This window comes from Myxine glutinosa, chromosome 3 (genome assembly GCF_964187855.1).
Source record: "Myxine glutinosa chromosome 3, kmMyxGlut1.1, whole genome shotgun sequence".
NCBI classification, from domain to species: Eukaryota; Metazoa; Chordata; class Myxini; order Myxiniformes; family Myxinidae; genus Myxine; species Myxine glutinosa.
The window spans coordinates 160,604,301-160,631,260 of NC_136263.1; the positions used below are offsets into that span (position 1 = coordinate 160,604,301).

Below are 26,960 nucleotides of genomic sequence, written 5' to 3' on the forward strand. Positions count from 1 at the left end.
CGTTAATTCAGCGATCGACCGGGATTCAAACCCAGGATCCTAGGATCCTAAGCTGGCACCCTCACCGCTAGCCCAACACCAGGATCCTAGGATTGCAGTTAGAAAATGTATCAATCAAATTTGTTATGCATGTAAAACATGATGGGTCAAATTTTCGAAATGGCCAAATTGCTGCTTCCATGGCAACTATTCTTTGTTTGAATTATTGGCATGTATTGTGATATCTTTCTTGTTCGTTTATTTGTTTTCCACATGGTTCTTAATGTCAGGAACTATAAAACGGAACAGAAAAAAAAAAAAAGAGGTGGCAGACTGCAAACAAAGCAACTTCAAAGATCCATATCAGCAATGAAAAATAATCATCAAACTCATTTTGAGTTCGCAACAGCAGGACACTTTTCCACTCCATATAGGTTCGGTTGCAACTAGGAAACAAGTGAGAAATGTATTGTGTTCAAATTATTTACGGCAAGTTTACAGCTGTTTTTGTTGCATTTTTCTTTTTAACATTTGAAAATTGCTTCAGCCTGCTTTTGTATTAGTTCTGCAATTATGATAATGTCGTTTTAATTTCTGCAAGTGCATCCTGCAATGATGCAAGTGCATAATCCAATTGTATATAAAAAGACATATACAAATAAAAGATTCCATATTCATTTCATGTGCTTGTGCAACACTTACCAGCAAAACACCACCATACAATGCTGCTTGCAACCAGTCAGCAAACACCATGCAAGGCTCATGTATGCAAAGCCGCTTTGTCATGTCTGCCAAAGCTGATGTCCATCGCTGTGCAAAGAGTATGCACTGTCTTGGGGCATGCACACCACGAGCTTCCCTTAGACTTACCACTCGCTCAAAGTTTGACACCATCGTCTCCGTCTACAGCCCAAACACAATGACAAAACATGACCAATTGACCATGACAAAACATGAACAATACTGCCCTTCCTGCTGTTATCACAGATTAAACAAAATGCTAACAGGTTAACTTCAATAATCAAGAAGGCAAACCAACTGTAATGCATAGTCTCCAGATGAATGATCAGAACATGCTTCTGCTGAAAGCAGGCCAGAACCAAGCCTCTGATCTCCATCAGCAGCAGAAACTAAATGCAGATACTGTTAAATTGACCCACATTATATTCAACTTTTTGTGCTGATGTACGTTGTTACAATTTATATCGACATGACCGCCAATTTCTTATGGATTCCACAATATGCATTGCATCTACACCTTACTTGGTAAATGGTTATGAGACTTTGCAATTAAACAAAATAGCCGCGATTGCCACATTCCTTAGATCTCACCGGGCATTGTTGAATCAAGCTATTTCAGGAGTTCTGTACAGGAATAATGACATCATGGAATAATGCTCGATTCCCAAACCAATTATAGTGAATATAGACATGGCAGGAACCACAGGGGCATGGTGCGAACCTGTGAGTGCAGATGCATAACAGATGTCAAGTTCTTACCAGATCCTTACATCGATAATTACCTCCGCCACCAAATGTGGATGGAGGTTATGTTTTCACCCGTCTGTCTATATGTTGTTTGTTTGTTTGTTTGTGAACAAGATATCTCAAAAAGTTGTGGACGGATTCAGACAATTTGGCAGAGATGTAGCATATGCGACAAGGAAGAAATGATTAGATTTTGGGGAAGATCCGGATTCGGATCCTGCAACTAGAATTTTTAAATGATTCTTCACCATTGGGAGATAGGGCCAAAAACGGCATATCGTAGGATATCTCAAAAAGTTGTGGACGGATTTGGACGAAACATGGTGGACATACACAGTACACACATTATTCAAACCGATAAGTTTTCTGTCTTGGCAAACTAATGATTTCAAATAAAACCTGTCAAAACAAAAGATAGTTCTCAGAGTAATATCACATCAACAGTACCTGTTGAGGGAGCTGGGCAAGTAAGGTGCATGCCTCAAAAAGCACAAGGTGGCAAAGGCGGGTTAGTGGCACGTGTCGAAATTTTAGGAGTTCCTCAAGAACATCCACAGAACACACCACCACTTCAACTGCCATGGTGGGGAAAGGATGAAGAAATGCCATTAACAACTATTGCAAAGCACATGAACACATCAGGCAGAAGTGTGCATAAGAACAAATCGTTAAAACTGCACGGCTCTTATTGGCGTTCATCTTCACAATAAGTATGCAAAAATGGCAAAACAGATAAGGTTCTGTTCCTTAATTCTTATGTGAGCACAAGCTAAGATTCAAGAACGCCTTATAAATCAACATGTCATTTTGACTTGTAATTGCGTTAAAAGGGGCTCTTGCATTGCTTAGCTTGGAGTTGTTTGAGGAAAGAAACTGTGGCCCTCTGATCACCTTAGGTTGTCCACCAGAGCTAGACCACATCCATCGTTGAAGTTGAGGCAGAAGATGACATGGAATGACCGTTTTGAAAGTATCGAGTTCGCATAGAATGACCCTTTTGTCTCAGATAAAGAGCCTTTTTTGAAGCCAATATTATTCAGGATAGAAAGGACCAATACGGTATAGTGTTCTGTTTATGCAGAGAGGGTAATAGTTTGATTAAGGACCACTATGTTTATTTGTGTGTAGTTTTTGTATTTGTACCTTGTATTTGTAGACAATATTATAAACACCCGCCAGCAAACTACGATCACGAAAATGACTTGAACGTAACGTGCACAAACATAACTTTGGGAAACAAGCACATGGTGAAACATACCTCCTTCAAAAAGGAGTGCCAGTGAAACATACCTCCTTCAAAAAGGAGTGCCAGCTGCTGCGGGTTTCTACTCGTGGCCAATGACAACAGCGATACACGCACACCAGACAGGGATTCCAGCAGGAGCAACAGTTGGGAATGGACCCGGCTGGCCGTAGCCCATCCAGCGCACACCACAGCAGCAAGAGGCTGCAAAATGAAGCAAAACATGAATTTCTCACCTACATGCATTTGCACAATCACAGATTGCTGAGTTTTGACAAATATTATCTGGAATTAATCAAAATTAGCAATTTATCACCTGTCTAATACATTTTTTTATGGGTGTAGTGGACATGCCAAGTGCTTTTTGACTTCAAGTCATGATGCAAATGTCCCTTTGGCATGGAGGTTCCTTAGGGTCATAGGAACAAAATTATCCAAAGACACAAGTTGTGTCTTATAATCCAAGATGGCTGCCATCGGCCATCTTGGAAAACATGGCCGACTCATAGCCCAGGAAGCATTTGTCATAGAAACTATGATGATACATGTTTCCCAGCTAATTTGAGGTCACCTAACTCATTTCTGGCATCACTTCTGCATTGTGGATGCATTTAAAGGTAAAGTCAGGAAAATGAAACATAAATTCGACATTTTAATAAAATTAATGACAACAGGCGTTAGGGGTGTTTGACAACATTTTATTTATGAGAAAGGAAATTAGACTTTCTCCTTCAAATTAGACTTTTCCATGCTGATTTGTGCTACAAATTACCCATTACATACTTTTCTTTGTTTCAGATTCAAAGTGACGAATCCAAAATGAATACTGACAACTTGCTAGCATGGACACTCATGATTGGCGCTTATGTTACATATGTCCATCAGATGAAAGAAATAAACCAACTATGGATCCCTCATCATCTGTGAAATTGAGAAAAAACCCTGAAAGAGACTTTCAACCACTTACAAAGAAGTTGTGGACAATATCCAGGAACTTAAGGAATTAAGTGAACTGCCTGACTCTGTAGTCATAGATAACATTGGCGATGGTGGTGGTGGTGGTGTTAGTACTCAGAATATAGTTCAGCTGTTGATGTTTAATCAAGTAGTGTGGCACAAATCTTGCAGGAATGCTGTCGACAATCAAAAAGTGGAGAGAGCGAGGAATAAGCATCAAAGACAAGTCAGTTAGCCCAGTGAAAACTCACCGCATGAACAGTGGTGCAAGGTCTATTACACAGGGCTCACCCTCACCCTCAACATGTTTCAGCGAACCAGTCGACACTCCACGTCTCTTTTGTGACGAAGTGGGCAACAAGAAAGAGCTGAGGAAGGCTGCCACTCTATTTTATTTTATTATATATATACAGCATCGAGGCTATGTGTAAGAGCTAACACATTGAACATGAAAACATGCAGACACATAAACATACAATGAAGGGGGCGGGAGACAAGAGGGGGAGAGAGAGGGAAGCAGACAAGCACAACAACAGCAGAGAACAAGGACGTCGGTAGATCTATGGAAGGGGAAGGGCTGGGGGAGGAGGGAGGGGTACATTGTATAAAACAAATGAACACTACTAGGAATTTCAGGAAAGAAGTTGGGGTTGAAAGAGGCGGATTTGGGGTGTTTTAACAGAGGTAGAAAAGACCAAGGTTTTGGATGGGGGAAGACAAGAGATGGTGGTGAACAGCTGTTTTAAAGACCTGGAGGGAGGAGAGGGATTGAAGAGAGTGAGGGAGTTTGTTCCAGAGGCGGGAGAAAAGAGGAATGAAAGAGTGAAGGTGAGCAGAGAGTCTTGATTTTGGCAGTTTCACCAGAAGAGGGTTGCTGGCAGATCTTGTGCATCCTGCAGGAATATTTTGGGGTCAGAGCACAGACAGAGCAAGTGGAGCAAGGCGGGAGAGGAGTCGGTAGAAGACAGAAAGAACACCAACCTGCCTGCGGTGAGAGAGAGAGAGAGAGAGAGAGAGAGAGAGAAAGGTCCTCAGAATCAGCTTCATCGCGGGAGATTCCAATGACAATGCTTTGGTCTCAACCGCATGAAGCCGAGCTCGGTGTGGGGCAGGAGCACCGGCCCAGAGGGGATATCAGTATTCCATTGAGCTGACGATGAAAGCTTTGTATGTGGTGAGGAGCTCAGAAGTGCCCAGAAAGGACTTTGCACAACGGAGGATTCCCAGATGGCGACTGGCTTTGGATGCCAGCTTGGAAATGTGGTTTTCCCAGGAAAGATCATGGCAGAGAGCGAGACCCAAAATGTTGAGTGACAGAACTTCTTGGAGAGGATTGTTCAGAAAGTAGATGGGAGGGTTGTCCAGACGGTCTTTTCGGAGAGACATAGTGAGAGTGTGAGATTTGTCAGGACTGAAAGACATGGGTCTTTCCTGGACTGTTGAATTTTAATCCGAACGATATATATATATATATTATTGCAGTTTTAGAACCCACACTCTTGTAAGTATCCCATTATTAAAAGGTTAAAGGTTGCACCCCCTAGTTAGGCCACAAGCAACACGTAGGCCACCATAGGACTTCAGTTATCTCATTAGTATGTGTTTAGATAAGGCCGTGTTTCCAATAGTTGAATCTGCGTTGCGTCAATCAAATAAGAGTAGGTCCCCATTCCGTTCAGTTTGCGACCTCCCTCTCCAAGCGATGCCATTACGCGCCCTCCAGTCTGCCCTATGGCTCTCTCAATTTGTTACGCGCCTTGATAGCAGCGTTCGCTGCCTTGAGCTGGAGCTCGCTAAGGCCCAAACCACGGCCACGCGGTGAGGCCCGAGAAAGGAGGCGGAGCTCCAAGAAGAAGGTGTGGCACGTCAAACAGCCGTCAAAGGCGTGGCCAGTAAAAGCCCTCACCAGCCAACCAGGGCTGAAGGGACATCACCGACAGGCGTGGCTTTGGGGCCCGGGGAGTGATCGCGCAGAGAGATATAAAAAGCGAGCGAAAAGCCCTTTCACAAACTTTGATGGGAGAGCGCTGGTTGTACGAGACTTGTTGGAGGCGCGCGCGTTGTAAGATGACTCTTTGGGAAATGCGCATTGAACAGGACTGAGAAGAAGAAGGGCACGCTTGTTAAGAGGACATTGGGGAGAGAGAGGGCGTTTGGCACAAGTGTGCACCTATTACATACGCAGGACACCAGTTTCCCCCCGCTATAGAACTGTCCGGTCGCGTTCAACCATATGCGGAGGTGTCTGCCGGGTTTTGCCCGCTGGACCGGAGCCTGGACCTCATCGCCAGACCCTCTACCTGTTCCACCCTACCAGCTACAATCCCCGTGTGAGTGTGTACGTTTGTCCTGGGTATTAAGATAAGACTGCCCTGTGTGCTGCTTCTTCCTCTTCCTATCCTGTACATCCTTTTGTTTCCTCTTCTCCTTCTTGTAAATAATTAATAAACCAATCTTTGTTCTTCCTATCTTATGGGTTTCCTCTTGTCCGATTGCATCCGTCCTTTCTCTCATTGGGTAAACGTGGCACGATTAGAAACCGCTTAGAATCGGGTTTAGTCCCATTGTTAACAGCTCGGATCGCGGATTGCTATCCGCTCGGCATTTTCCATCATATCCGTGGTTTGAGCGGGAGTTATTTCCCTGCTTCGCGGTCGGTGTTCGTAATTAGGTATTTGGGACTAAATTGACCAATAACCCTACCTAATACTGACCGGAAGGAGCGTTATAACTTCTAAGGACTCGGGTCGGCCAGATAAAAAAGACAAGGGGATTAACCCCCCCTTGATAAGGGGAGCACCGACGTGCGAGATCCGCAACAATATATATATATACTAGCGGGGTCACCCGTGGGAATCCCACGGGCATGGATGTGTGTGACATTTCGACATATTGAGTTAGATGCTGCGCCTGCACATTCAGTTATATAAAATGGTTACTGGCAATTGATCACATCCACAAATGATGTAATCCACACAATTTATGTACTTTACATAACGTTAATAGGAATACATGCCCGTGTAGATGGGAAATACAGTTTGTTTGAAATAAATCACAAATATCAGAAGAAAGTTTTTAAAATTTAGAACTATTCTCACTCAGAGTTAAACATCACCGTAATATTATGCAGTTGCTTCAACGTTTTCGGATGAATTATGTCATCATTGAGATTTTTTTGGAATTTTTTTTTTTTAAATGAGATTTTTATATTTAAAAAAACGGCAAAAAAGCATCAGAACAGCTGTGAAACAGCATCAAAACAGCAGTGAAAAAGCATCAAAACACTATCAAAACAACAGTGGAAAGCGTCAAAACAGCAGTGAAAAAGCATCAAAACACTATCAAAACAACAGTGGAAAGCGTCAAAACAGCAGTGAAAAAGCAACAAAACAGCAGTGAAAAAGCATCAAAACAGCAGTGAAAACATCAAAACAGCAGTAAAAAGCATCAAAACAGCAGTAAAAAGCATCAAAACAGCACCAATGGTCCGGTGATTTTTCAGTCACCTCAACTAAATGTGTCGGAGTAATTAACTATTTTCCTTCTTGCCCTCCTTTTGTTGCCTGAATGGTGTCACTGCAGGACCTCCGGGTAAACAACATTACGGGTGAAGATTCCACTGTGGCCATCAATTTTTCCCTGTTGGCCATTACTGACTACCTTTACCTTGACATCCTCAAATCGTTTAGCACGCGACAATGCAACATATAATTGGCCATGGCTGAAGACGGGTTCTGGTAAGTAAATCCCAACTTTGTGTAATGTTTGACCTTGACTCCTGTTTATTGAGAAAGAGAATGCCACATGAACTGGAAATTGATGGCGTTTGAGTACGAATGGTAGTGTTGTATCGGAAGGTGCAATACTAATCCTGGGTATAAATGTGCGTGTCCCTTTGTGACTGCCAGAAATTATTTCTCCGTCTATTATGTTTGGCAACAATCTTTTAACAACCAATCTTGCACCATTGCACAGTCCCTGTTTCGGATCAAAGTTACGGAGTAACATGATGACAACACCATCTTTGAGACGAAGTTTGTGCAATGGCATTCCAGAAGGAGTTAATTGATTTAGGAATTCCATAGGATAATTTAGTGCCTCTTCAGGGTCATCACAGACAATGAAATCAGCGCTGAAGTACGTCTTTTTCCCCCCAGGAAATGCATCCAGTATCTCATCGTTGTTCACAAATGTGGATTCATTCTTTGGACACAACACGGCTCGTTGTGCCAGCGCATCATAGTTTGAATGGATTTCGTTCAAATTACCGAAAACAGCCTCTGCTAAAGAAATGTTGTCTTCTACACAGATACGATCAGGCAGTCGTATTAAATCTGAGTCAGGAATTGTTTCCACAGTCCCATTTCCAACCGACAGTAACCATTTTGAGAATTCTTCGTCATCATTAGCTCTCATGTTTGATGTTAAGTTCAGCTGTTTGAACTTTGGCCACAACTTGCTACGCTTGATGCATGTGGCAATGATTGCTGCAGGTGCAGCGCGAGGTACAACGGGCAAAACCTGCCTGAAGTCCCCACCAATAAGTAAGACCTTTCCACCAAAAGGAATGTTGTTGCTGGTTACATCCCGGAGACATCGATCAACAGCTGCTAAAGCATATGCTGGAGCCATAGGTGCTTCATCCCAAATGAATAGGTTGGCCTTCCTTAGAGCATCTGCATCTTTACTCGTAGGTGATATGTTGCATGTGGAGTTTTCCAAAATGGGCACTGGCAATTTAAATCAATGGTGCGATGTACCGCCCCCGGCTAGCAATGTTGCTGCAATGCCCGAGTACGCCATTGGAAGAACCAAACGACACTGGCCTCGCAAGATGTGCAGAAGCGTATTATAGAGAAAGGTCTTGCCACTTCCGCTCGGTCCATCAACGAAAAACAACCGGTTGCCTGTGTACTGCTCCCTACAATGAACGGCCTGTAGGACCTCGTCTACAATTTGGATTTGGTCATCATTTAGTAGTTGTCTGTTGTTTTCACCTTTTTCATGTTCATCTCCCGGTACATACTGATATAATCATCACTCGAAAGATCTTAAACAGTGTCTGGAGGTATTGGTAACTGAAATGCTTCCAAGGTCTGTCCATGTCTCAGGAGGAAGGACTGTATTTCTCGCAATGCCATGAAAATACTCTGTTCCACTATATGGCCGCTGTGCACAAAATCTTCGCAAAGGTCGTTTTTATATTTTTCCCACAGTGCCGACGTGTCTGTTGGTGTGCAGAATATGCATAGGGTTGCAAAAAGAGATCTCAATTGTTGTGGCATGGCAAAGATAACTCCATCAGCTAAGGACCTGTCCCATTCTGTATCATCTTCTGTTAAATGTAATTTCCTGGCTGCATCCTTGTATGTTTCACAAACTACTCCATTTATGGTTCTGAGATCTTCAAATGATGTTTTACCAGGGCAGTGCAGCAGGAGTACACGAAGATGAAAGCGCTCAATGTCCATAGGGCTTGCCGAAACCAGTGCGTCCGATAACCTTGTTGCCGCCCCGGCGTCGAAGTTTCCATGTCTTTCGTCCATCTTCAAATACGTAATATTTTGGAATGTCACGGTACAGATAACTTCGTGCCTCAGGGTCTCTCTGGTTTAACTGAAACCAAGCTGTAAGTGTTGTACCCCTATGTCGTACAATGGCTTCTTCCTCGTTACCATCCCTGAACACAACAGTCTGCAATTCATGTAAGTGTACCGCAAGTCTGGTGATGGAATGGGAGTTTGTGCATTTCAAATTCCATCAATCTCCATGCTGCCTCTGGGGCACTGACATATCTGCAGTCCAAATCGGTCTTTATTTCGTCCACCTCCACTCTCCCGCACTCTCGAATTTCGATGCCGGCACAGTCATGTCCCTTGTACACATATTTAAATAAGTACTTTATACTCTGTATGCTTGCGCAAACCTCAATGTTGATGTGTGCTCTGTACTTCTTCAGTAAATAAGCATTGAATGGGACCACAAATTGGCAATCAACATCGGTTCCATGAACGGTTATGGTGGGTCCATTTGGGGGACGCTTGTAAAGGGCATAGCCATCTATGCTCGCAAGTGTCTCTGCAGCATACACTTTTGGAAAGCCTTTACTGCACACTCCATCTTTCACACAAATCGAATGGCGATTTAAAGTGCCACACGGACCATGTATCATGTGAGACTTCACCAAGGAATGGATCTCTGGTGACTCATTTGAATTAGGAATTTGTGCGGAAACAATTCTGTCAATGTCGTCGGCGGTACAAATTTTATCTTCTTGGCACAGCGTGAGTAATATGTGGGCATGCGGTAGGCCACGCTTCTGATACTCGACGACGTAGAGAAATGCACGTACTTTGCCCAACACGTGCTTCTTCGTTATATCGTCGATTAACTCTTTTAATTTCAGATGAAACACGCGTGCCACTAAATCTGGTCTGCCTTCAGCTCGTTGGTGTTGTCCGATGTTTTCTTGTATCTCTGTCCATTTTGGATTACACGTGAACGTGATGAAAAGATCTGGTTTTCCGAATTTGCGAACAATGGCCATAGCATCTTGGTAGTTCTGCTGCATAGCTCTTGGACTCCCTGCAAAACTCGACGGCAAAATGACGATACGACCGACAGGACGTTGGTTATCAGCAGCAACGTTCTGGACGTGGTCCAGTAGTCCTCTGTATTCCATGGCTCTAAGGGTTTCCTGATTTTGTTTGAAGTATTGCAGTCGATTTGCTTCTGCTTTGCAATATCCGTCGACAACATACTGCTGGAACAATTTCCCCGAAGAATGGATAGTGCTGAATTCATTTCGAATAGCCAGTCGGTAGGCATAGAATTCACGATGAGTTACCTTGTTTCGAACCGCAGTCTGTCGCTGGTGAGGCATGTTTATCATCCATCCAGGCTCGCCATGTGGAAAGAGAATGGGATATGTCATGGGATCAATGTGAGAGGAAAGTGGAGAGAGATTGTGTAAGCCCTGGTCATGCAAATGAACCTGGAAATCCCTGTTTGCAGGTGGTTCACCATCTTGTCCACTAACGAAGACAGCAGCAATTTCATCAGCAGTTGGTATGTTGTATCAGAAGCGTGGTCGACGAAAATGCATTTCCAAGGTAGAAGGGAGGCGATCTTCAAGGACAGCTTTCCTGATTTCTTCCTGTTCACGCTCGAACATAGTCTTGTAACATGTGACATAAGGATTAACGTCAGATAGTATGTTGTGCAGTTCTGCCATCAATTCTTGCAAACATCTGTGATTCTCAGGTCGATTCATACGTTCCTTTGTAGCTTGAGCTGTATCCAAAATAAATAATTGTGCAAATTGTGCTTGTTCATGTACATGTGATGGATGTAATGGACCACAGCGATGGTAAATTTGACCGTGGATTTTGAAACAGTACGGTCCATTTCCTGGAGGAGATGAGATCTGAGCACCCATTGATGCAAAAGCTAATGCCGAATTGTAATTCCGGATATTGTCTCAGAAGTTGCGACATTTTCCATCGTCACCCTGATAAAGTTGTTGCAGTCGAGCAGGTACGGCAAATAGTGGAGGCAATTTAATTTTTCCCTTGGAACAACACAGTGTAAATCCATCCCCTTGTCCTGTTGATTCATTTGTGAAATGGTGTGCAGAACAGTACACACATGGTGACGTCATTGGACCGCAATTATGCTCTTGAACAATATTATCGGATACTTCGGCCGGATTCATTATGGCTGCGGTTGTATATGTTTGCTGAGCACTCCAACGTCTTTGTTGCTCAGCATGCCGTGCGAGTCTGTGTTGGCGTTCATCGACGGTCTCGTTCTCCCTCCTCATCGTTGTTGCAGCAGCATCCTGTGCGAGTCTGTGTTCACGTTCGTCGAGGGTCTCGTTCTCCCTCATCATCGTTGTTGCAGCAGCATCCTGTGCGAGTCTGTGTTCACGTTCCTCGACTGTCTCGTTCTCCCTCCTCATCGTTGTTGCAGCAGCATCCTGTGCGAGTCTGTGTTCACGTTCCTCAACTGTCTCGTTCTCCTGTCTCATTCGTTTTCTTGCTGCAACCTGTACAAGTCTGCATTGCCGTTCGTCGACGGACTCGTTCTCCCGTCTCATTCGTTTTCTTGCTGCATCCTGTTCAAGTCTGCATTGACGTTCGACGACGGACTCGTTCGCCCTTCTCATTCGTTTTCTTGCTGCATCCTGTTCAATTCTGCGTTCTTCATCGACTGTCATTCATTTTGGAAATGGAAGTTTCCACGCAACGCATGAATTGTCACGAGTCAAGAGGAAGTGTCTCGTCATCATCAAATGACAAATAAATTACATTGTGAACTTAAAGATTTCAAATAAACCTATTTAAAGTGTATGCGCAAATAACTAATAAATAAAAAAACGAAGAAATATCTCTCGGTAATTTCATGAACCATATTTTACTTCCGGCTAATAATGTTGAATGAAATAAAAACGAAGAAATATATGTCGTTTTGTGACGACTGTCATCAAAAGTAAAAGTAATATATCTTAACGGAAAAGAAAAAGCGAATTTTAAATATATGTCGACTGTTATTTTAGGCGGTGTATTTGCGTTTATCATCATGGCGCGATTTTAAAAAATATATCTCTGCATTTTCCTCTCCAATACCTCCTCACACTTTACACACACACACCGGCCCATGTTTACATATACACACACACACACATACAGACACATTATACACACACACACACATATATGCACATTATACACATATATACATCTACACACACACACACACACACACACACACACACACACACACACACACACACACACACACACACACACACACACACACACACACATATGCACGCAGGCACACACACACACACACACACACACACACACACACACACACACACACACACACACACACACACATATATGCACGCGCACACACACACACACACAGTCACACACACACACAGTCACACACACAAACACAAACACACACATGTCCCACATGTATATATCCCACATCCCACATGTATATACATGTTTAAAGTGTACGTGCCCTTCCCCCCTCCCCCGCCCGGCAACGCTGGGTACTTCTGCTGGTAACTAATAAAATAAAAACGAAGAAATATCTCTCGGTAATTTCATGAAACTCGGTGGAATTGGATGAAATTCGCTCGGTGAATTCACTCGGTTTATTCGGTTCGGCTCGGTTCACTCGGTTTAAAGAAAAAGCCATAATGTCGACATCTGTGTCATATTGGGCGGTGTACGATACATGTTGGGCGGTTGTTGGCGGTTGGGCGGTGTTGGGCGGTGATATGGTGTATTTCTTAAAATATATCTCTGCATTCCAGTGTACGTGCCCTTCCCCCCTCCCCCGCCCGGCAACGCTGGGTACTTCTGCTGGTAACTAATAAAATAAAAACGAAGAAATATCTCTCGGTAATTTCATGAAACTCGGTGGAATTGGATGAAATTCGCTCGGTGAATTCACTCGGTTTATTCGGTTCAGCTCGGTTCAGCTCGGTTCACTCGGTTTAAAGAAAAAGCGATAATGTCGACATGTTGCCGTCTGTGTCATTTGGGCGTCTGTGTCATGTTGGGCGGTGTACGATACATGTTGGGCGGTTGTTGGCGGTTGGGCGGTGATATGGTGTATTTTAAAAAATATATCTCTGCATTTTCCCGCGTTGCTGACAACGAGTCTAAAACCATCAATAAAAATGAAACTCAGATGGTGAGTTAGATTGGAGATAAAGGCGTGCGAGAGACTCAAGAAGGCTTTGAAGTTACAGGCGTTTGAGATTTCATTTCGTTCTATAAACGGAAACTTTCATCGGATTTTCTTCCCGTTTTTTTTCAACCGAGTCTAAAACTATGGTCGCGACTGCGAAAAATGAAATGATATATCGAATTAGAATTGAAATAAATCTGTGTGAGAGAGAAAGACAGCACGGGCCTAACTAAACAGGCCTCAAAGCTATTCGAGAAGGAGGGGTGGGTGGAGCTACTCTGCAAACCGAGTAAGCCACACCCCCGGACAGACGTCCAACAGACAGACAGAATCACCGTAGCCTATTATAATATACTAGCGGGGTCACCCGTGGGAATCCCACGGGCATGGATGTGTGTGACATTTCGACATATTGAGTTAGATGCTGCACATTCATTTTTACAAAATGGTTACTGGCAAGTCATCAGATCCAGAAATGGTGTGATGAACACAATTTATTTATTTCACATAATATGTGACCCCCTCACTCTCCACCTGACACTCTCCTGTCTCCACCTGACACTCTCCTCTCTCCACCTAGCACTCCTCTCCAATCGCGCCTCAAACTCCTCTCCAATCGCGCCTCAAACTCCTCTCCAATCGCGCCTCACACTCTCCAATCGCGGCTCACACTCCTCTCCAATCGCGCCTCACACTCCTCTCCAATCGCGCCTCACACTCCTCTCCAATCGCGCCTCACACTCCTCTCCAATCGCGCCTCACACTCCTCTCCAATCGCGCCTCACACTCCTCTCCAATCGCGCCTCACACTCCTCTCCAATCGCGCCTCACACTCCTCTCCAATCGCGCCTCACACTCCTCTCCAATCGCGCCTCACACTCCTCTCCAATCGCGCCTCACACTCCTCTCCAATCGCGCCTCACACTCCTCTCCAATCGCGCCTCACACTCCTCTCCAATCGCGCCTCACACTCCTCTCCAATCGCGCCTCACACTCCTCTCCAATCGCGCCTCACACTCCTCTCCAATCGCGCCTCACACTCCTCTCCAATCGCGCCTCACACTCCTCTCCAATCGCGCCTCACACTCCTCTCCAATCGCGCCTCACACTCCTCTCCAATCGCGCCTCACACTCCTCTCCAATCGCGCCTCACACTCCTCTCCAATCGCGCCTCACACTCCTCTCCAATCGCGCCTCACACTCCTCTCCAATCGCGCCTCACACTCCTCTCCAATCGCGCCTCACACTCCTCTCCAATCGCGCCTCACACTCCTCTCCAATCGCGCCTCACACTCCTCTCCAATCGCGCCTCACACTCCTCTCCAATCGCGCCTCACACTCTTCTCCAATTGCGCCTCACTCCCCTCTCCAATCGTGCCTCACACACCTCTCCAATCGCGCCTCACACTCCTCTCCAATCGCGCCTCACACTCCTCTCCAATCGCGCCTCACACTCCTCTCCAATCGCGCCTCACACTCCTCTCCAATCGCGCCTCACACTCCTCTCCAATCGCGCCTCACACTCCTCTCCAATCGCGCCTCACACTCCTCTCCAATCGCGCCTCACACTCCTCTCCAATCGCGCCTCACACTCCTCTCCAAACGCCCCTCACACTCCTCTCCAATTGCACCTCACTCGCCTCTCCAATCGCTCCTCACTCGCCTCTCCAATCGCTCCTCACTCGCCTCTCCAATCGGCTTTCCCCGTCTCGTTTCTCTCGTTTTTCTCCCGTCTCGTTCTTTTTCTTGCTCCAAATCGGCCCGTCTCGCCCGTCGGCCCATCGGAATCGGAAATCGGCCCGTCTTGCTTTCGTGCTTGCGCGTAAATAAATTGTGTTCATAACACCATTTCTGGATCTGATGACTTGCCAGTAACCATTTAGTAAAAATGAATGTGCAGCATCTAACTCAATGTCGAAATGTCACACACATCCATGCCCGTGGGATTCCCACGGGTGACCCCGCAAATTTGCATTGACGTTCGTCGATGGACTCGTTCGCCCGTCTCATTCGTTTTCTTGCTACATCCTGTTCAAGTCTGCGTTCTTCATCGATCGTCTCATTCATTTTGGAAATAGAAGTTTCCACGCAGCGCATGAATTGTCACGATCCTCAAGAGGAATTTGTCTCGTAATCATCAAATGATAAATGGCAAGTAAATTATATTGTGGAAAATTAAAGATTTCAAATAAACCTATTTAAAGTGTATGCGCACATAACCAATTTAAAAAAATGAAGAAATATCTCTCGGTAATTTCCTGAAGCATATTTTACTTCAGGCTAATAATGTTGAATGAAATAAAAACGAAGAAATATATGTCGGCATCATTGTTGACGTTTTTGTGCCGACTGTCATCAAACGAAAAAGTAATATATCTTAACGGAAAAGCAAAAGCGAATTTTTAATATATATCGACACGTTGCCGTCGGTGTCATGTTATGCGGTGTATGATACACCATGACGCGATTTTTAAAAATATATCTCTGCATTTTCCCGCGTGTGTGGAATGTTCTCAATTATTGCTGACACCGAGTCCAAAACCATCGATAAAAATGAAATCATATGGTGAGTTAGATTGGAGATAAAGGCGTGAGAGAGACTCAATGGCCTTGAAGTTACAGGCCTTTGAGAATTCATTTCGTTCTATAAACGGCAACTTTCATCGGATTTTCTTCCCGTTTTTTTTCAACCGAGTCGAAAACTATGTTAGCGACTGTGAAAAATGAAATGATATATCGATTTTTTAATATGTATCGACACGTTGCCGTCGGTGTCATGTTGGGCGGTGTATGATACACCATGACGCGATTTTTAAAAATATATCTCTGCATTTTCCCGCGTGTGTGGAATGTTCTCAATTATTGCTGACACCGAGTCTAAAACCATCGATAAAAATGAAATCATATGGTGAGTTAGATTGGAGATAAAGGCGTGAGAGAGACTCAATGGCCTTGAAGTTACAGGCGTTTGAGAATTCATTTCGTTCTATAAACGGCAACTTTCATTGGATTTTCTTCCAGTTTTTTTTCAACCGAGTCTAAAACTATGTTAGCGACTGTGAAAAATGAAATGATATATCGAATTTGATTTGAAATAAAACTGGGAGAGAGAGTAAGACACCACGGGCCTACAAAACAGGCCTCAAAGCTATGCGAGTTAATAAAATGGTGGATATTTTTTGTTTATAATTATATGAAGCCACTCCCAGAATGGGTGGAGCTATGGGTGGAGCTACTCTGCAAACCGAGTAAGCCACACCCCGGACAGACGCCCAACAGACAGACAGACAGACAGAATCATCTACGGCTATTATAATATAGATATATATATATTATATATATATATATGACGTGCCCTGGCACAACCAGACACTTGTCGGCATTTCTCTTTGCGAGAAAAAGCCAAACAGTCAAAATATGACCACAGGGACCAAATTGAGATTTTTATATGGATAGAAAGAGTAACTTCTCTAGATTATTATGCACCAAAACATTTTTCCAAGAAACAAGAGAAAAGTTGTGAAATTCGACGAAGAATCTAAAATGTCATTCTCAAAATGTTCTCAAAAAGTCATGTAGATCGCAAAATTTCGATGTTTTACTATGAACCATACATCGTAAATCGAAGGAGATCCCTGACATACATGTTTGGTGTGAATGAAAAGCTCTACGTGTGCACATTCCTTGTGCGTGTGAACTGTATTGTGAACTTTGAACCTAATTATCTCCATTGTTTAAACGAAAATAAAATTCTCATTAAAATACCATAACCTCGTTAACTTTCATCCAATTAACATAATGTATACATCAAATGAAAGAGAAAAGCATGGGGGATCAGATATCAAAATCTCCATTTTGATTTTTGCCCCCAAGTGTCTGCTTTTGCCAGAGCCAGTCACATATACACTACACATACATGTATGGAAATACATTTTTGCATATGTACCTCCAAGAATGTACCTGCCGAGGAAAGGAGGTGGCGACCTGATGGAACTCAATCAAGTGAACAGTGACGACTGCAGGATTAGCAGAGTACATGAAAAGCTCAACAGACAACCGAATACAATTTGTGTACAAGCATGAACAAAAGCCAGAAAAGGTATCTCACGCACCATGCAACAAACTTCCAAAAACAGGTGTGATTGGAAGATGTCACGCACCAAACCGAAACAGCAATGAATAGAGGCCCAATGATTGCGAAAAAGACAAAAGAAAAATACAAGATGAAATACCAGCAAATATATAGTGACAAATATATAGAAAGACAAAAGAGCAGGGAAATACAAAAAAAAGAGTTGGACAGATTGGGGATAGACAAAGAAGGATCACTGGAATAGCTATGAAGAGGTCAACTCAACTATGAAGAGGCGAACGAATCATTATAAATGCCCAAGATCAAGGACACTACACCAATGGATTTTAAAAGATGATAGGACTGAGTCAGACAGACAAATGTGGATTATGCAAGACAAACAGAAAGTACTAGTCACCTGCTTTTGGGAAGCAAAAAACTATTATCAGAACAACTTTACACACAACGGCACAACAAAGTATGCAAAGTGGTTAATTGGCATACCTGCAAAAATTTAGACATCCCAGTTCCAGAAAACTCATGGAAACACGAACCAACGGCAATCATTGAAAATGAGGACGTCATGCTCACGTAAGACCTGATGATTCCATCGAGCGTGAACATAGCAAACAAAGCATTGTGTCTGGACGTTGTACTCGGGAACAAAAAGGAAAAGACAGCATTGCTGACTGAGATATCAGTACCCAGTAATTTTGGCCTAAACAATGCAGAAATCAAGAAAATGACCAAATTCTAGGACCTCAAAAATGAGGTCAAGAGATCTTGGAAGCTGAAGAGAATCGAAATTGTACCAGTGATAATTGGAGCAACAGGAATGATGAAGAAGAACCTCAGTGAGATATACAAAAACCATCCCCGGGAATATTACCATAAATGAACTATAACTGGAGGCATTTCGGGGTTCAGTGACGATCCTGAAAAGAGCCCATGGAACAAAACTCTGGAAGGGTTGAACAGCTTGTTCCATGAACCGTGATCCCTTCCCGAAGAGGAGGTGGATACTTTGGGTCCCGGGAGGACTATGTTCCACCTTCTGAAACCCACAAATGGAGACAACAACCAACGACACACAAACTTACACTGGGGGTGGGAGGGGAGGAGTGGAAGTCATTACCCCATTGCCACCAGGTAATGTAGCATAAGCGGCTGGGTTGACCAGCCAAGTGAGCAGTGGTGGCAAGAAAGCTGAAGTCTCACTGGCGCAGTTTGCAGACACAGCCAACAAGTCGATGCCTGCCAGGACTGCAGTCCAACATTGTGAAAAAAATTCATTTGGCTTCAGAAATCCTTGTCGTACCATTGCCTGTAAATGTAAACAACATGACCAATGTAAAAATAATTTAACTACAAAGTAGCATGGATATGTGCCAAGAGGACGTTGTACTGTACGATGTACCAATAATACTAGTAGTTAAAAGTGCATATGTTTTGAAATGGATCACTTTTCAATGTTGATTTGCATCATATTAACTTGTTTTTCCAAATGAGTAACTTTTAAAGGCATCAAGAGTTAAGCTGATATGAGAACAAACAAACCTAATTTCATTGTGATGGGTTCTCTGAAAACCGACCGAGAGGAGCTAATAGAACACCTTACCCCACACAGTGTTCAAGTATGTAATTAAATTGAAAATAAAATAAAAAGATTGTAAAAGTCCTGTTAAAAAAAAAAAAAAAAAAAAAAAAAAATCCGGACGTTTACCGCCGTTGATGCAGTGGCTATTACACCACCCTATCCAACACGTTACATGAGTTATTCATGCCTGTTTGTGCCCTTTATGACATCCTTTAAAAATAGTAAGTTTCCTGTTCGGAATGATTTTTCAATTTTGTTTACTGTCAAACAGGAAAACAGAGAAGACAAGCGTTACGCCTAGGTCCCCCGTCGGTGAAGTGATGCGAGTTGACAAAGTGGAAGACGCAGAAAACATGCTATGATATGATATTTCGCTCACAAGGTTCAGACATACATGGAGGCAGCCATCTTGGATTTTGACGTGGCGACCCAATTTTCAATGGCGTTCTTCCTTATGCCTAGATACAACCACACACCAGATTAGAAGTTGGTACTTCGTTTATTTTTCAAGATATTCCGCTCACAAGGTTCAGACATACATGGCGGTGGCCATCTTGGATTTTGACGTGGCGACCCAATTTTCAATAGCCTTCTTCCTTGTGCCTAGATACACCCAAACACCAGATTAGAAATTGGTACTTCGCTTATTTTTCAAGATATTCATCTCACAAGGTTCAGACGTACATGGCGGCGGCCATCTTGGATTTTGACGTGGCGACCCAATTTTCAATAGCGTTCTTCCTGATGCCGAGATACACCCACACACCAAATTAGAAGTTGGTACTTCGCTTATTTTTCAAGATATTTCGCTCACAAGGTTCAGACATATATATGGTGGCGGCCATCTAAGATTTTGATGTGGCGACCCAATTTTCAATAGGGTTCTTCCTTATGCCGAGATACACCCATACACCAATACACCAATTTAGACGTTGGTACTTCACTTATTTTTCAAGATATTCATCTCACAAGGTTCAGACATACATGGCATCAGACATACATGGCGGCGGCCATCTTGGATTTTGACGTAGGTTGCACCCACACACAAAATTCGAATGCGGTCCTTCGCTTACGCACGCACGCCCGCACGCAAACACGCACGCCCGCACGCACGGACGGAGGAGGGGAAAACCATAGTCCCCCTTTCGCTCCGCTGTGTGACGGGGGACAATAAATGCAGGGTACTTGGACACATAGTAGGAGGTCGTTTGGCCCATCATTATCAACACAACAGTAGTTTAATCCATCAAATTAATCTACAACTGCTAAAACTACTTACTTCATATGATTACACTAATACTTATAAAGCTTTGGATTTGCATGGAGGAAAAAAGAAAATTGAAAATAGATGCTGTACATGCCTTTTTAAATGAGTCCCACGCTGTCTTGGTATTACGATATATTTGAAAGGAAAATAAATAGAAGCTCCAAAGATCATGGATTTGAACGTCACGGTTTTGACCAAACACAGGCAACCTCCGTGTACCCATTTAGTTACCACGGGGCTTAATTTCGACAAATCGTGGTTTGTTGAGCTGAGTTGTAACAAATTATATCGTACGAGCCTTTTGTTGTTACCCCCTCACCGTCAATAATGGCGCCAAAGTATTAAACAACGGCCAAAAGGGATCATTTTATTTTATTTATTAGGTGGTTTTTATTTTATTAATTTGGAACTGCAGAACGATTTATAAAAGAAACACATTGACAGATTACAAAGGGAGACGATTTAAGAGATTAATATGGGAGGAATGATGGGGGATTTTCACATTACAGAATGGAGGGGGCACGTTTAATCCGCTTCTGAATGTTTAATCTGTTTCATCTCAACAGGAGGCTTCATCGTAAAGCCGATTTATATTTATTTTAATTGTGATACATTTACTTTTGGCTGCCACCTACCTTCCTCGATATTTTCTCAGAGCCCAATAACTTAACCTCCTTTCCCCCCATAGGTAACTGGTTTAAGCTATTGCATTTTTGAATATCGTGACATTTTCCAAGAACGTAACCCCCGTGATATTTAAGGGTTTGCTGTTTATAATGTAGGTATGGCTGGGCTGCAACTGCAGTGCACTAAAATGCGGTGCCCTCAACCAACACAACTCATGTTCAACCTTCATACAGGTTACGGAGGAAATTTAGAATTCAGCCAGGGAACCAGCAGACAAAAGATTGGAAGGATGGCCGAGAAGTATGCACACTCGCCTCTGAGCCGTCTATCCTGGATTTGAACGTCGACCCAGCTATAAACTATCGAAGCATTACTGTGTGTGCTGTCTCTTGGACAGACGTTGAACTGGGTGCCTCATCTGTTAGCGTAGGTTGATGGACGTCAATGATCCAACAGTGTCCTGGGAACATTCACTTCCAGGCAAAGTGTGAAGGAGAAAGTGCTATCAAGTAGTCTGTGTCAAATATGTGGAGGAAATAACACAGAACAGTCTTAAATATATGAAATGTAAAGAAAACAATTTGCTCCTTAAATCAACCAACCATATTTGTGCCAATCTGGACACCAAATTGCTGACCTGTTTGACTTCAGGCAGAAAAGGAGCACTCTCCAAGGAGTCGATTTCTTTGAGTCTACGCCGAGCATGCACAAGTACATTGGGATAATTCACAACTGCCTTTGGTTCTTTAACCAGCAACTGGAAAAAGGGGGGAAAATACAAAAATTGCATTTCAATGCCTGCAGCTAATCTCCAATGACAAAAACAAATCACAACTAGAATGCATCTGAAAACGCAAAGCACGTCCACGTCCACTTTGTGTTCAGACTTCTTCCATATGCTGAATATGATGAAAACAGCAAAAAGAAATACAAAGGATGACGATTTTAGGCAACCTTGACCATTCGACTTCAAAATCAATAGGCTTCAGAGACCCAATATTTATCTCAAATTTAAAGTCTATCTGAGAAAAATTGACGACTTCATGCAACCTTGACCTTTTGATCTTAAAAAACAATCAGCTTCTACATTTTGATTGGTGAACCAATTCAGTGACTCAATATGCAAATTCTTGAAAATTCACAATTTTATATGGCACAGACCCTTGTTGACCTTTTGACAAAATTATGAATTTATCTTCTCCATATTCTCATAATAAAGCTTTGTTGAAAATTTGAGGACAAAAGCTCAAATGGTAAAAAAATGTTATCACGCGCACACGCACACCCATGGAGGATGGGATAATAAGAACGACACTTGGTAGAGAGCATATCTCAGCCAGGCTGAACAGCTGAGTATGAACATTTCACGTTTTGTATCCCACTGAAAGGCTGGATCTGGATCCGGACATCTAAAATATAATCGGCTTGTTCTTGTCACCTACCCAACTCATCCAACAAATTTTGACCGAATCCATCCACAACTTTTGAGATGTCATGTTATATATCGTTTTTGGCCCTGTTGCTCAATGGTGAAGAATCACTTGAAAAAATTCTCAATCATATCTGGAACTTGATCTTCGTCAAAATCAAATCGATTTGTCCATGTTGTACACCCAACCTATCCACCAAGTTTTGTCTGAATCCATCAACAACTCTTTGAGACATTGTGCAATATAATGTCATTGGCCCTATTTCTCAATGGTGAAGAATGACTAAAAATGTTAGGATCCGGATCCGGATCCGGATCTTCACCAAAATCTAATCATTTCCTTCTTGGCAAACACCCAAGCTGTCCACCAAATTTCGTCCAAGTCCGTCAACAACTTTTTGAGATCGTCTGTCTGTGAACAGGATGACACAGATAGGGGTAAAAAAACATAACTTCCAACCAGCTTCAGTGACGGAGGTAATTATATTAACACCAATTTCAATACAAACTTAATGTTCATCCTCATTATGATAAAAAAAACCAAAGCGATAACAAACCAACCTGCTTCATGAATTGTTTCTTTTCGAGATTCAGGGGATCAGGATCAAGCAACTGTAGTAGCCTGTAAGAAACGAGAGTAATTAATTGATCATTTAGAATTTAGATGATGACAGACACCACCTTGGTGTTGTTCATATTTTACGACAGCTTTCATGCTCAAATGCAAATGTGAAATAAATGTTTTTTGCAAGTTGTTCAACATCTCGGTCAGAAAATAAATGTTCTCAAAAACGCATTGTAACATCTCATTGCATTCATGTAAAGAGGGCGTTTTTGATTTTATAAGACCGATTTAAGAATACACCATGAAATCAAGGACTATCATCATAAAATATGCAATTTATTGGCTGTTTGTTTGTCTGATCAAGATACATTCGTGCATTACTCATCCAATCTCAAACAAACTTGCCAAGAGGACTAATTCACATGTAATCTTGTCGTTGTCGTAACCTAATCTGCCCCGCCCCATCTCCTCCAAGAAGGTTTTCCGCCTTGGCCAAACTCTGTTAAGGCTTTTTATACAAATAGCTTTTTGTGGTGTTTTGTGGGGTCCACCGACACAAAGTAAAAATTATGATAACAACAAACTATTCAGTCAATTCTGTCCAATGTATAATTACCTTTTTAAACAGTCTAAACTCGAAACTGTTGTTTGACACTAAACTGAAATAAATTTGGACCCAGAGTGCCCCAGGAAGTGCCGCGTGGCTGTATTTCTCCAAAGTTAAGTCCAATGTTGTCTCGGGTAGCTGACAGCACGTTCGCACGTGATTTGCGTTGCATCTCTTCCACGAGCATCAGACAATTTAAGAAAATTGGGGGGAAAAAAAGCTTTCTCGCTGAAAAAAAGGAATTTAAAAAAAAATTGACACGAATGCATCAATCAATGGATATGCCTCCACCTCTGTTAGATGTCAACCCACTGTTACATATGATCTCAAATAAAGGTCACGTGAAAAATTAAATGTTGTCTGAGAGAGAGAGTAAAAGAGAGAAAATAGATAAGTAGAAGAAATAAACCACAACATCAGAAACTTCTAACTCAAGTTATGATCTGCAAAATTATTTTCAAAGGGCACAATGACCTTTGACCTTTCAAACGGAATATTGAATCAGTTCGTCTTTGCATCGCAACCCACCCCTGTGCCAAGTCTAGTTGTAATCCCTTCTGTGGTTTGCAAGTTCTTGCGGTGGATTTTCAATTTAAGGTCACATGACCAGACTTTTTGAATCTAAAATCGAATCAGTTCATCATTGCATCAGAGTACATATTTGTAGCAAGTCTGGTTTAAAAAAAAAAAAAATCCCTTAAGCCGTGCACAAACGTTATCAAGGCACCGATAATCTGCGATGTATGCACGGATGGGCGCACAACCAGACCGACAAGCCAAAAACAACGCCTCAGGTACTTTTGGCTGTGGAGACATAATGACATTTTTTAAAGGGCAAAATGAACACAACTACCCATGTACACAATTAACATGGCACAAATGTTTAATCAGACAAATAAAATTACTAAAAATTACAATTACTAGATTGGTGGCAAAAAAGTGGCAAGATTTTACTGATAAAAAAAAACCTTTCAACTATGCACGAATTCAAGACTGTTCCCTTAACACAGCATAATGGTGTACCATGAGTCTGCATCATCACAGTCCATCCCAAGACAATAACAGTCCCCAATAAGATGGCAAAAAGGTTTAGGGTATAACTGCAAAGGAAAAGGTGCCATGAGTATACAAGGAAAGAGAATGAGCAGGTAATGTCTTACCTGCAAGCCGATGGTGTCATGCATTGTACCAGCCATCGTTCTGAGTGTTCTGAGGAGTCTTCTTCACTGAAACACACGAATCGGTTCCACCATCATTGGTTACCTCGTATCAAGAGAATGACGAGAAGAGGAAGAATTTCAAGGAGTGGCAGAAGGCGAAGGGTACGGGGGCAGAAAAGGCAGAACATGAAAGTTATAAGGCAGCCAAGAAAGCTGCAAAGAAAGAGGTAGCAAAGGCGCAGGAGGCATGTCGGAAAATGTTCGGAGAAAGCTTGGATTCGGAAGAGGGTCAGAGAGCGGTATTCAGGATTGCAAAGCAAAGCAGATAGCGAAAGAGGAGCGATGTGATGAGGGTGAGTTGCTTGAAGGATGAAGTGGGACAAATCGTTGTGGACGCAGATGGAAGAGACATATAGAGAATGAATGGGACGGCAACATCGAGAGCTACCCAGTTTTATGACCGGCAGAGAAGATAACTGAGAAGGAAGTTGAGGAAGCGATAAAAGCAATGAAGAGTAGAAAAGCAGGAGGGCCGACGGGAATTGTAGGAGATATGTTGAAGATAGTGGGAAGTTGGGGTGTGAAGAGAATGACAGAGATCTGTAATCTGGTGGTGAAAGAAGGCCGCATTCCAGTGGATTGGGAACTGAGTACCCTCGCCCCTCGAAACAAGGGGAAAGGTGACCCTCTGGACTGTGGCTCGTATCGAGCAAAGTTATTGGAGCATGGAATGAAGGTGATGGAAAGGGTTTGGAGAGGAGGATGAGGAAGAAAGTGAAGATCGACCAAATGCAGTTTGGATTTATGCCAGGAAGAGGAACGACAGATGTGCTTTATATTTTAAGGCAGTTGCAGGAGAAGTACACAGAGAGAAGCAAGAAGATGCTTCTTGGGTTTGTTGATCTGGAGAAAGCATTCGATAGGGTTCCACGCGAAGTAGTGACATGGGCATTGAGGAAGTCAGGAGTGGAGGAATGGTTGATCAGAGTCGTGATGGCAATGTACGAGAGAGTGCGCACAGCTGTAAAGACGAAGGACGGGAACAGTGGTGAGTTTGAGGTGAAGGTGTGAGTGCATCAGGGGTCGGTACCAAGTCCACTACTATTTGTAGCTGTGATGGAGGTGCTGGCTCGGAATGTAAAGGAGGGGTTAACGTGGGAGTTGTTGTATGCAGATGATCTGGTGTTGATTGCAGAAAGTATGGATGGACTGAGGAGAAGATGAACAAGTGGAAGGAATGTATGGAGACAAAAGGTCTGAAGTTGAATCTCAGAAAGACGAAGGTGATGGCAAGTGGTAAAGCATGTGGTGAGGTGGAAGGAACTGGGAAGTGGCCGTGTGCTGTGTGCAGGAAGGGTGTCGGAGTGAACTCCATTCAATGTACAATGTGCGCTGAGTGGGTTCATCAAAAATGTAGTGGTCTGCGAGGGTCATTAACAAGTGTGGCAGAAACATTCAAGTGTAAGGTGTGCACAGAGGGAGCTGCAGATGGAGGAAATGTTGAGTTGGGTCTTGGAGACGGCGTGAAGCTGGAAGGCGTGAAAACATTTTGCTACCTAGGAGACGTGCTGAATGGAGAAGGTGGATCAGACTCGACAACGGTTGCTCAAGTGAGATGTGCATAGAAGAAGTTTCGGGAACTGAGTGGCATGCTCACGAGGAGGGGGGTGTCGTTGAAGCTGAAGGGAAAGGTGTATGCTGCATGTGTGAGAAGTGTTATGATTTATGGGAGCGAGACATGGGTAATGAATGGAGAGCAGCAACGAAGGCTGTAAAGGGTGGAAATGTGAATGGTTCGGTGGATGTGCGGAGTATAGTTGAGAAAGAGGAAGACAAATGATGAATTGCGAAAGATGATGGGAATAGAGCCTGTGATGGATGCTGTGAAGAGAAAAAGGTTGAGATGGTTTGGTCACGTGTTGAGGAAGGATGAAAGTGACTGGTTGAGAAGAGTAATGGAAATGAATGTGGAAGGGAGTAAAGGACAGGGAAGACCGAGAAAGACTTGGCTAAAGGTGGTGGAAGAAGAAATGCCGGCAAGGGCAGTTATAACAAGGGGAGATGCAGAAAATAGGGCAAAATGGAGAAGATTATCATGGGGCCCGCAAGGAAAAACCCCGCTCTCGCAGGGAAAATGGCCTTAAAATGCCTGTTGTTATTGTTGTTGTATCGTAGAAAAGTCTTGAATCCCCAACGGATCAGCTTGTACTTTATGTTTTGTGTGGGGATCGTTCCCTCATCAAGTGAAAGTTCAC

General features: G+C 43.1%; 1 protein-coding gene across 1 annotated transcript; it reads right to left on the reverse strand.

The window, feature by feature from the left end:
- Positions 1-550: 550 nt before the first annotated feature.
- Positions 551-18,774, reverse strand: LOC144891233 (putative ATP-dependent RNA helicase TDRD12). The gene is made up of 5 exons (XM_078773625.1): positions 18,589-18,774; positions 2,758-2,914; positions 1,915-2,042; positions 682-882; positions 551-586 (listed from the first exon to the last, which is right to left on the reverse strand). Exons 1-5 carry the CDS (start codon positions 18,772-18,774, stop codon positions 551-553), a joined length of 708 nt encoding a protein of 235 aa, XP_078629751.1.
- Between the last annotated feature and the right edge of the window lie 8,186 nt (positions 18,775-26,960).

Coding starts and splice junctions, on each gene's coding strand:
- LOC144891233 (XM_078773625.1), bottom strand. CDS start 18,774: ATGGTACGACAAGGATTTCTGAAGCCAAATGAATTTTTTTCACAATGT. Junction 2,043..2,757: donor GGCACTCCTTTTTGAAGGAG/GTATGTTTCACT, acceptor CCACCATGGCAG/TTGAAGTGGTGGTGTGTTCT. Junction 883..1,914: donor TTGCCCAGCTCCCTCAACAG/GTACTGTTGATG, acceptor TTTGGGCTGTAG/ACGGAGACGATGGTGTCAAA.